The following is a 12,766-nucleotide window of genomic DNA, read 5'->3' on the forward strand; positions in this document are numbered from 1 at the left end:
AACCTAACTAACCTAAGGACAACACACACATCCATGCCCGAGGCAGGATTCGAACCTATGACTGTAGCGGTTGCGCGGTTCCAGACTGAAGAACTGCTTGGCCACACTGGCCGGTGAGGAGGAGTGTCTCCAAACAATACACAAAGCACAGAGACATTGCACAGGCAATGACACTGCATTTCACCACAACTACCTGTACTGCCTGTCTTAATCCAGCACCATGTCATAACCATATGGACATAGAAATTGATGGGTTAGACATCATGTCCAGTAACATTTGAGTCCTATAACTGCCCAAGGGTACTGGAGTCAGAACTGTCTGAGACTTGTGATACTGCTCCCAAGTCATGATAAGACTGAGCACAACATGCTACAACAATTCAGCAAAAAATTCAAAGAAATTCTTCTGTAACATTTTCAATACAATATGGCATGCAAGACTGTATTCAACTCATGGAGGGAGGCACTTTCATCCATCTCCTCAAAACAGGGAAGGACCAAACAAGCCCTAGTAGTTATTGAAGTGAAGTGTCACATTATATAGCTGTGTAGGAAAGATACCTGGTAGGCATTTTTTTTAGATAAGGCATATGGTACTACTTGGAGGCACAAGACTCTGAGACAGCTATATCAATGGCATGCATTTCCTAGGAAGGCCAACTATACTCACATTGTCCTTCCTATCACACATTTTAAAAAAAATGTACTGATTTGGTGAAGTTCTATCTGACAGATTTGAGCAGAATAATGGTGTCCGTCAACTTGGGACCCTTAGTATAATTTTGTTCTAAGTTGCTATTAATAATATAACATCTGCAGTAAGAAGCCCAATGCATTGTTGCTTATTTACGAATGATTTTGCATTTTTTTTGTTCCTTTCACAATCCTGCTACAGCAAACTATCAGTTGCGACTTACCATCAAAAGATTGGAAGAGTGGACTGCTCGTACTGATTTTAGATTTTCTGCAGATAAGTGTGTGTCTGTATGTGTGTGTGTGTGTGTTAATTTTAACCATTCTCATTGCCACTTTAATGTAAATAACCTGCAAATGAGGGACACAGTTTTAAATGTCAAAGATTTGATGAGGTTTCTGGCCCTCGCATATGATTCAAAATAATTGTTGCTACGACACCTAAGGGACCTAAAAGCAAGGTTGCTCAAGGTGCTAAACATTTTAAAGTGGTCATGGGCAGCTGACAAGGCATGTCTAATCCAGTTTTGTAAAGCTTTTGGATGATCCTGGCTAGATTTGGAAGCACAATTTGTGGGTCAGCGAGATCTAGTTATCTCAAGATATAAAACTGTTAAGGCTTATCTCAAGATACTTTACCATATCCACTATGAAGGGATTAGGGTGGCACAGGTGGCCCACACCTTACAACTGTGGTGAGGCAGGGAAGCTGCCATGTGCCACCTGGCAACAACTTCTTATAGTGTGCCATGTTTACAGGTTCTCTGCTGTTCCAGCTTCACTGCTAAACTGTTGCTTGCCCTCCTATGAAAGCAGGTTTTACAAATTGTCTGTGAGCAGCAAGGTTGTTTGAGATTTGTGCAAAGCCTCATCTTGTGGCACTTGGTGTAGGTCAAATACAAACACTGATTCACGGTTGGGGACAACGGCCATCTTGGCTACTGAAGAGACCCAAAATAATTTTAGACTTTTTACAGTACAGGAGAGGCAGCACTTCTGTGCGTGTTTTTAATTCAATATCTAATCTAATTTTAAATGAGCACCACAACTGTGTAGTTATATTTACAAATGAGTCTATGCAGTGAGAATCTCTTAGCTGCTTAATTCTTTTCCCAGAACATGTACTCAAGCTTTGTTTACTACACGAATTTATGAATTTACTGTCTGTGATGCAGAGTTGTATCCAATCTTGAGGGCACTGGAGCGGATGAGACATATCCATGCTGAGAAATTCCTGGTGTGCTCTATCTGTCTAAGTGCCATGTAGTCTATTCAGTGAATGTACACAACAGACAAATATGTTCAGGACTCTTTTGTCTGCTTTCAAAGGCTGAGAAATGAGGTGACATTTGGCTGGTAGCAGGGCACAAGGTAATTTCGGAAAATGAATCAGCATATGTGTCAGCCAACGAAGTAAGTATTCTAAATCGGGTGTCACAGTGCACTACCCCTTTACGGGGTACATCTCACTGTTGCATCAGTAGGTAGAAGAATGGCTGGAAGTGACAGACAGTAAGTTGTGGTCAGTAAAACCAACTAGTAGGCGTTCCTCCTTCTTGCCACTTAGGCTTTGTGAATCTCTCCTTACTCATCTTTGATGGAGCTGTCCAAAGAAGCATGGCTTTCTGCTCCAGCAGCAGGACCCTCCAATGTGTGGAGCTTGTGGCTTATAGATTACAGTATGCCATATTTATCTGTATGTGTTTTATATTCAAACAAGAGGGCAGAGGTTTGATCTATCCTTTATTCTAGCTAACCATGAGATGAATGTGGTATAATTTTTACATTTTTTGAGGTGTCATACTTGCTCCCTAAACTTTTTGGGAGCAGTTTTTACTGTGCTACCAGTATTGGTAACCCATGCTGATTTTTTGTAACTGATCCACCAGCCAAACTTTTCTGAGTTTTTCTTTAACTTTTATCCTATAGTTCAGAATCTTAATAACACAATTTAACATTGACTGATTTGATTAGTTATGAATGATTAGGTGAATGTGAGTAAAAATGGAAAAGAATTATTGTAATTTTAAGTGAAATGGTTTAATCTAACTTTTAGAACTTGCACAAGAAGATAAGGAAAGATAAGAGAGAGGAAAGAAAGTAAGACCTGCAAGTGTTATAGGGATATGAAAGGTGTCACTAGGGAATGTGCCTTTTGTCATACACCAGACTTGTGTTAAAGGGTGGTGTTTCTGCAAAACATTTGGTAGCCCACGATTTAAAAAGTACTGCCACTGGTAGTGGTGCACTCTCATGCAGTGAAATTTGTACAGTAAAGAAGTTTAAGAAGAAAATAATTTCCAACAAAGTCATCTCTCTCAAAACCAACAAATCAATAGTTTCACTTTATTGAACAAAAGTGATTACATCGTGAAAGTACAGCTGTTCTGACTTTCAACATCTATATAAAGATCCAACCTGCAGCTTTCAGTGAACAAGTCAAAACCACAGTTATATTTAAAAGTATTATACCAGAAATGAACAGCTTGCTAATATGAATCTTGTGGGTCCTGGATTATAGGGTATGCCTGTATTACATTAAGATGGCATTTGAGTACCTCCAATATATCATTCTTTTCTGTTTCTTACTTCTGAGAGATCTAGATTATGTTGTAAAAAAAAACTTTATTCCCTAAATTTGGCATCAGAAATTCCATAGCTCTATTGGTAAAATTAATGATATACAAATCCCACCCAATTCTAAACTCTTATCATTTGACATCAGTTGTTCATTTACAAATATACCAACTCATGAATATATAAACATATTGATGGAGTTTTGCACAAATCAAAAGCAAATCATGTAGGATTATGTGACATAATCATTGCTACTTAAATATGTGTAAAACGGAACTATTTCCAGTTTTAGAACACTTGTTTTAGTCACGTCTGATGCCTAGCTGTGAGTTCCCCTCTTAGCCCTATACTATCTCAAATTGTAATGGGCAGTTTTGTGCAAATTTTCGTACAGCAAGAATCAATGAGTTGCAAAATTGAATATGGGATCAGATGTGTGGATGCTTTGCTGTGCTCGTGGATTGGTACCACTAGACAATTGGATACATTCTTACAACATTTAAACTCCCAGCCTAAGAAAATGTTGGTTCTCAATGGAGCTGGGATGCCCTCCTAATTTCTTGGACCTTAATATAGACATTAGCACATGGAGACACTAATTTAGTGTTTTCAAAGAAACATTAGCTACAGATGTGCTAATCCCTGCAAGCTTCCCAGCACCAACACAGTTGCAAACATGCAGCTTTCCATTCTGTTGTGTATCAGCTTATATCTGTTCCATTATCTGCCTTTCAAACAGAAATACAGACTCTCAGACTTACCACTTCCAGTGATGGCTATGACTCCGCCCTGATTGATAGCATACCATGAAAAAATGTGTAAATGTACACTAGCCAAAAGGAAACAGTCAAAACTTATAAAAACTGGTGCATCATTTCAAATGTTGGCAAAATTTCAGATAATCTCGCTTTTTGTAATACTGGCAGCATATAAAAAAAAAATTGTTCATAGTAAAGACAAATTTCGACCCTTGGCATGGACTGGTGTGTATAAAATCACATGAAAGCACAGTGGAAATGTATGTGTTGGTCACTCAGGCAGAACCATGGCAGTTAGGTTATCTGAATGTGAGAGAAACTGGAAATTAAGAAAGAAAGATTCAACCTTTGTAACCATTTTATAATGGAATAACAACCACGTGATGTAGATTGTGAATTTTTACATTCTTTTTAGAAAACCAGGACGACAATCCTGCTGGAAATCAAGAATCATATGACACAAAATATCAGCTCAGTACAAACTGAGGAAACATGATTTCTTTATTTTCTTTATCCCCCCCTCTCTCCCTGTTAAATTAACTTTTAGTTGTACAAATATTAGATTACAATTGTAAATTCAACTTTGTTTTTCATCTGCTATTAAATGTATCCTCACACAAAAGTGTTACTTTTCCTGTTTTAGTTAAATGCAGCTATTTGTGTTTGCCAAAAAAATCCTATGTAAGCACTGTACATGTCATCAATTTTCTATCTTGTGTACACGATATCTGTGTAAATCACATGCTATTTTATCTGTTTTTGTGACAGTCATTTGCCACATGATAGTGATGTAAGAAGCCGAGATCTGGTTCATGACTGAATAAATATAAATTTGCAGGACATTAAGAAGTGTTTCCTGTTTAATATTGTCATCATATTCTGTCACGCACTGATGGAAAATTCAGCTAATGTATAGTTTTTTTGTGGTCTTCACTGAAAAATAGTAAATGGTGAGACCTTTATTGCATTACTTTGAAGAATAGTTTGAGTATTTTCTTAGTTTCATTTATATTGTTTTAAAGTTTCACATTGATTCACTCCCAGTTTATTTCAACCTTTATTTCAGACTGTGAATGAAAATTCTCTCAAACAACTTAATTCATACCTCGAACTGCTGCAGCAAAAGCGACCAACAAGGCCAGCAACACTTACTTTTTATCTGAGGTCTCAGAATCCTAGTTATGACAACACTGTAAAAGGTATGATCTTAGTTTTAGATCTTTACTTTTAAGTTACTCTCACTTTGCCAATGATGTTCGTAACAGAGTAAAAAAAAAAAAAAAAATAAAGAGAGAGAGAGAGAGAGAGAGAGAGAGAGAGAGAGAGAGAGAGAGAGAGAGAGAGAATACACTTTGAAGTTCACAGTAAGGAACTTGTTTAAAAGACCAGTCATTATAATTTCAAGATTCCATAATTCTCATAACTTTGTACATTGAAAATATATTGTTTTCAACAGAAGCCAAATGTTGCTTAAAATTTGAATTCTCACCCAAAAGTGTAAATACTGAGTGAATATGAACTAGACCTGGTAAAGACTTACACACTTGATATTTTTGGGTTAGTACATTGAGTTATTTTGAGAGTTGTATTCATGATATGCAACATTAAGTACTATTTTGCATGGAATTTGAGAAAAATAATAAACAATCACCTGAGAGAGTAATTTTGATAGGGGTGCACTGCTCAGGGTTCATTAATATTTCAAATTAATCCTTTCTGCTTCAGCAGTGAGTGGAACTCTAAATTGTAAAATTTGTTTTCCACTCCTATATTGGGCCCCATCTGACCCAATTTTTTGTAGATCTCACATGCTCCATTCTTGAATTTGACAGCAGTAGGCATCAGTGCTGCATAGCGCGTAGTACTGCCATCTAGGCAAACCTGTGTTGACTTGGTTTTGAACTGTAGCAGTTGTGTTGCGAGAAATGTTGTAATTATTACTTTTAATTTAGTAGGTGCAAAATGACTAGTTCTTCACATACAGTTCTTCGTCAGGAAGAGATTGTAGCACTGTTATAAGACTGTCTAAGTGAAAACAAGAATGACAATGATTTTGATGATTACAGTGATTTATTTGTAAACAATTTGAGTGAAGTGATGATAAAAACAGTCACACATGAAGTGTGTTTCAAAAAATACTACACAATGAAAAGTTTTGCATTGTAATCCTTATGTAAATATATTTGAATGCAAGTGCACTTTTTGTTGTTATGAACACCCTAATTGTTGGTCAGTGGCCACATTGTTTCTACAAAAAGATTCACATAATTCTCTGGTGTGCTTGCCATGCAGGCGGCAGCAATAAAATGAGAGCACCCAGAGATACCCTGTGTCTTCATTATGGACTGCAAGGGGAGAACACTTTCTTTGTCAAAAATTTAATGGTTTGGTTAAAAACACATACTCATCTGAGTGACTGCATTAACAGTTAGTGTAAAGAGGTAACTATTCTGTTTCTATGACCTAGAAAAGGCCTCTGACATGGTGCCAAGAGAAGTTTTGTGGAAGGTCATATTTTGGCTGCCTGGAACACTTTGTTGGACTGATTCAAACCCACTATGATAACAAGTGTGGGCAAATACTATACAAGAATGAAACATCTAATAAGTTCCCCATTACTGATGGGCTCAAATGAAGATGTGTCCTTGTGCCAATACTGTTTACCATGTACCTTACAGCGATCTTTTATGAAATGTCTGCAACTACAGGCATAGAACTTAATAAATGTATTTAATGGAGGACTTTGCAATCTGCCTATACTCCATTGTAAGAGGTTCACAAGTCTCAGCCAGATAACTGAACTGCAATATGCAGATGGTAGTGTTTATCTAGATCATACACCCACAGATCAGCACCTGTGTGTAAATTGTTTCAATAATACATAGTGGTTTGGCCTGAACATTAACATCCCAAAAACAAAGGTACTCTCACAGCCAGCTCCAGAAACTGCCTTTCTCTGTTTCAATAGTTCTATTTCCATCATATTTTTGGAACAAGTGGGTTATTTCCCTTATCTAGGAAGTATATTGTCAACTAACTGATCATCCTAAATCTGTATGAACGTCTTATCCTCTCCAAGTCCAAGACTAGCATTAATTAACAATATTTCAACTGCTGTTCTTTTTTCCACTACAATAATCAAAGTTATAAAACAGCACATCATTAAAATTACAAACATTGTAAACATCAACTCTGTAGCTGTGTTTAATAAAGATATAGTAAATTTAAATTATCAGTATTTTCGGTTAAGAGTACCAGATCATCATTTCCTCCATACAAAACACTAAATTCACCACCGATCACGCTCTCCTGCTCTGAATTTGGGCTAAGCAGCTCGCTAGTATTTTCGGACCCACACGATCTGGCCAACTGCTTAATGTTAGCGGTTTCTATTATTGGCAATTGAACTACAGAATCATACATAATCTCGCTATGAGCACAGGCACTTAGCTTTGTCGTGCTGGATTCTTCTGCCACGGTATTGCTGTCGATGTTGCAGTTGAAGCCAGCACTGAAGATCTCGTAGCCTCTACTGTGGTACTCCAACCGCCGCTGTCTGATGAATCGCTATTGAAGATGCTGCTGCTGGCTGGAACCATGTGCTTTCGATGTTGCCTCCTCTTCGGCGTTACTTTTTTATCATTCCTAACTACTGCTGAAACTCTGTGCACACAACAGAATGTAATTAACTGTGAGAATTTCACAACTATTAAAGAAACCTTATATTCAGTCCTGAACCAATCTCACATTTAACTTTTGCGAGAGGTCCTGCCTATTGAAATTCAGGTAATACTTTTGGAAACAATTTGCAGATTTCAAATCCAATTTTAAAACTTTCCTGAGTTCATATTCTGCAACTAACACTTTACAAAATCCAATCCTGTTCCAACACTTTGCAAGATTCTTACCTCTCAACTAACAGTTTCCAAGTTCCTGTCCTGAATGAGCCCCCACTTGCAAGCTAACATCCGAAAGATGTTCGGGCTTGCATGAGGTTCCTCTTCATCAAAATGTCTTGGCTCAAACTCATCTAGGGGTTGAACCGCACGTGTCGCACTACATGCCCTAAATTAGACACCTGCGACCATTTCGTTAAATTGTCTGGCTGATGGCAAGTTTGCAAAATACAAAGTTAACATAACATATAATAACAGTGATGATAACATCGGGAACTAAATTGATGACCCATAAATGATGTAGGCCCCACAGTTGTGATTTGGTTAGAATAATGTTTATTCTGAAAGCAAACTAATAGTGAAAGTGTCCGTATTCAGAATTACTGTTACCCTCTAGCGCATATCCATTTGACACAGTTCAATCATTGACAGTCTCATCGCGAATTACAAGTTCGGTACTCCACCTCATTAACTGTGCGAAAAGTTGAGAGTTCACACCAGGCACGCTGCTGCTCACCGCTCAGAGTCTAAGTCCCATGATACCAAACAACACGAAATTTCCTAAGTCGTTTCACTTCCTAGCTGCCTAAAAACCAATTGCCCACTTTCACATCTGCATCCAAACTGTACCCCATGGTGTCTCCAGCCAAACTGTCTGCTTTTGTGCCTGGCCCAGTACTGTTCCTCTGCTTGTCCCTGGGTGCGTTTCCTGTATGCCGAATATCCTTGCTCAAATGACTGGGGCAGTTCCCTTTCCTGAAGACGTTCATTTGATTGCCTACAGCTTATTCTACATTATTTTACATTTTAACATATTTAAATAATCAAAGGTTGACCACTTTCGCCTTCTAAATAAAGTAACAATATTTTCCATTGTTAAATTCATTTACATAGAACCAATACAATTTCCTTCTTAACTTTGAATGTCACAGCCAGTAGCCTTGCACCAATGTGCTTTCGGATAAATAAATAAAGAACAAAGTAACTATTAAGTACTAAACTTTACAACAAATATTCTATTACATAATGTTTCAATAAGGTGTCATGCTGTCATAGTTCAATGTGTTTTGTGTGGAGGAAATGATGATCTGGTGCTATTAACCGAAAATACTGATAATTTAAATTTACTATATCTTTTAAACAAATAAAGCTACAGAGTTGATGTTTACAATGTTTATCATTTTAATGATGTGCTTCTATATGGAATGTCGAAGTCTAAGATTGACCAAAGTGTTCAGATTTTATCATTCAGTTCTTTGTTACAAAACTTGTTAATTTTACTTTGACAGTAAATCCTAAACTATTATATATCTGATCAATATTCAAGTTTTATTTGGATCACCATGAAAATTTATGGAGGGTGGGAGATTAAAATTACTGTGGCTTCATTCCCTGCATTACTACAGAATTAAATAGTTTCCATAAGTGTTTCCCTTTATGGCCAATCTTAGGTCTGCCTTATTTAACACTGCTACATCTCCTTGGCCACAAACGTCTTCTACCGGCTTTCCCTATGACTTAGGCTCTCATCTGTCTCACTCGCACACTACAGCGCTTAGGCCTCATTCAGCACAATAACGATTTCCCCGTTTCATAATGAAGATGTTCTTTCACAATTCCTGAAGGCTGACCCTTTTGGCCATATATTTAAATGAGAGCAAAATGCTCATTAACTCACAAGTACCACATCTCAAATGCTTTCAGTATCTTCTTTTCCAGTTTATCCACAGTCTGTGTTTCACTACTACACAATGCTGTGCTCCAAACATACATTCTCAGAAATTTCATCATCAGTTTAAGGTCTATGTTTGATACTAATAGACTTCTCTTGACCACGAACACCCTTTTTGCCAGTGCTAGTCTGTCCTTGCTCTGACCATCAGAGGTTATTTTGGTAGGTAGCATAATTCTTAACTTCAGTTACCTCATGATCCCCAATCCTGATGTTAGGCTTCTCACTGTTCTCATTGTTTTTGTTTTTCCTTGATTTATTTTCAATCCATATTCTGTATCCATTAGAAAGTTTATTCCATTCAACAGGTCCTGTAATTCTTTTTCATTTTCAGTGAGTATAGTGATGTCATCAGTGAATGTTATCATTGATATCCTTTGATGACCTGGAATTTAATTCCACTCTTGAACCTCTCTTTTATTTCCATCAATGCTTTTTTTTTGTATTACCAATCTTTCCCTGTAGCCTACCCCTATCTTTCTCAAAATTTTGAACATCTTGCACCATTTGACATTGTCAAGTACTTTTTCCAATTCAATAAATCCTCTGAATGTGTCTTGATTTTGCTTTAGTCTTGCTCCCATTATCAGCTGCAACACCAGAATTGTTTCTCTGGTGCCTTTACCTGCCTTAAAGCCAAACTGATTGTCATCCAGCACATAATCAATTTTCTTTTCCATTCTTCTATGTATTAGTCATGTCAGCAACGCAGATGCATGAGCTGATAAGCTGATTGTGCAATAATTCTTGCACTTGTTGGCTCTTGCAATGTTCAGAATTGTGTGGGTGATGTTTTTCCGACAGTCTGATGGTGTATCACCAGACACACACATTTTACACACCAATATGAGTAGTCATTTTGTTGCTGCTTCCCACAATGATTTTAGAAATTCTGATGAAATGTTATCTATCTCCTCTGCCTTATTCGATTTTGGGTCTTCCAAAGCTCTTTTAAATTTTGATTCTAATACTGATTCCCCTGTCTCTTCTATATCGACTACTGTTCCTTCTTGTATCACTTCATCAGACGAGTCTTTCCTCTCATAGAGGCCTTCAGCACAGTCTTTTCACCTGTCCTCTCTCTCCTTTGCATTTAACAGTGGCATTCCCATTTCACTCTTAATGTTACCACCCTTGCATTTAATTTAGTTGAAAGTTGTTTTGATTTTTCTGTATACTGAGTCCAACAATCATTTCTTTCTTAATTTCTTCACACTTTTCATGCAGCCATTTCACCTTAGCTTCACTGCAATTCCTGTTTATTTTATTCCAAAGTGACTTTTATTTCTGTATTCCTGAAGTCCCCTAAACATTTTTACACTTTCTCTCTTCATCAACCAACAGAATTATTTCTTCTGTTACTCATGGTTTCCTGACAGTTTCCTTCTTAGTACCTACGCTCTTGTTTCCAACTTCTATGATAGATACCAAGATCTATAGTTTATATGTTGCAATGTGACACATTCATCAGTGCAGCCTGCAGTTGGTGGCATTGCCCTTTATATCAATCACTACATGAGCCATTACTGGTAGACTATCCATACAGTATGTAGCAGTTGTGGCACTGATGTTGTTCATTGAAACCCATGCACGTCCAGCAGTTTTGATAATACACTCAATTTTTCTTTAGAGGCTGACTGTGTTGTTATGGTTAACACCCTTAATTCTTCTTCTTCTTCCTCTTCTTCTTTCTGCATTGCAGCTGGTGTTCTGGTCTAGTGGTGCAGCATTTAACTAGAATGTGGAAGGTTGTGGGATCAAATCCTGGTTGAGTCAACTTTAAGAAGAGCAGTGCATTTTGTTGTGGGATCATTTAGCCAGTGCAAGTGTGTTACTGAGATGCTCAACAAACTCATTACAAGAGAGGCATTGTGTGTCACTGAGAGGTTTACTACTGAAATTTTGAAAAAGTACTTTCCATGAAGATTTGGACAACATATTACTTTCTGCCACATGCATCTGACATAATGATCATGAAGAGAAAACTCGAGAAAATATAGCTAATACAGAGACTTACCAACAATCACTCTTCCTACTCACCATTCACAAATGGAATTAGGTAGGGTGGTATCAGTTAGTTGTACTATAAGTATATACCGCTACATGCCTTTAGGTGGCTTGTGGAGTATAATGTATATGTAGGTGTGTGTGACATTTGTCTTCTACGTTTCCACCTTTTCCTCAGTTCTGTGGAACATAAGTAGAGTTTCCTGTCTGATTCTAGTTCTGAGTGTTACATACATAGATTGTTCCACTCATGTAATGAAATATTTCTGATTTCTTCAATATGTCCATTTCTGCCACGAGTGAGATAGTATTTCTTGAAAAGTTCATTGAGTTAACTCTTTATATTTTCTCATAATTTATTATTATTATGCTGAGAATTGGCTCCTAGGCCCTGAAAGCCACCATTTTTGTTCTCTTTTAAGATACTAATAGTTTATATAACTTAACCATTGTGGATAAAGTATGAGCAGCTGTCTGATGTGTGTTCTCACTATTGGCAGTCATGGTTTCATCGTCAGCAAAGGTAATGTCATAGACTAATTCCAGTTGCTGAAAAAATCATATAGATATTTTAAAAAATAGAGACAAGCTGCATCCTTGGCATTTTATGGTCGTGCTTTCTACTACCTTTATGACATGCAGAGTTTCTGATGAAACAGGAACCTCCTAAAATGTTGATCGTACTTATGATGTTGCATAAACTCAGACAAAGAATAGAAGCAGTGGTCAAGCAAGAACTGTTTTAACTTTATTTTAAATGCATTTAATGTTGGTATGCATTTTAGGTAAGAAGGCATATGGTTATATAACATAGCACTAGAATGATACACTCCTCTTTTGCATAAGTTTGTATTTACTGTGTTCCTGTGTAGGTTCATCTTCTGTCTAGTTTCATATGTTTGTATATCATAGTTGTGTTTGAAGAGATTTTCCTTTTTTAAGATGCTATCTTTTGTGAAAATTAGTATTTCATATATATGCAAGCAAGGCAGTGGCAATATTTTCAGAGTTTTAAAAATGGGTCTACAGGAATCCTTACATTTAGCTTTTTTATCACCCTGATAATCTTTTTCTGTATTTTAAATGTTTTTGTAGTATTTGTG

The 12,766-nt window shown here is 37.0% G+C and overlaps 1 protein-coding gene across 5 annotated transcripts in view; it reads left to right on the forward strand.

Annotated features, from left to right (window-relative positions):
• LOC126334665 (T-cell activation inhibitor, mitochondrial-like) overlaps nt 1–12,766 on the forward strand; it is a 304,598-nt gene that overhangs the window by 53,992 nt on the left and 237,840 nt on the right. For 3 of the 5 annotated variants that reach the window (XM_049997127.1, XM_049997128.1, XM_049997126.1), the window contains one exon: nt 5,095–5,227. In XM_049997127.1, coding sequence (XP_049853084.1) covers nt 5,095–5,227 — 133 coding nt within the window. Of the gene's footprint in view, nt 1–4,623; nt 4,979–5,094; nt 5,228–12,766 lie in introns of those variants that run through there. The other 2 variants (XM_049997130.1, XM_049997129.1) reach the window with 2 other exon arrangements.

This window comes from Schistocerca gregaria, chromosome 2 (assembly GCF_023897955.1).
Source record: "Schistocerca gregaria isolate iqSchGreg1 chromosome 2, iqSchGreg1.2, whole genome shotgun sequence".
Classification (NCBI taxonomy): Eukaryota; Metazoa; Arthropoda; class Insecta; order Orthoptera; family Acrididae; genus Schistocerca; species Schistocerca gregaria.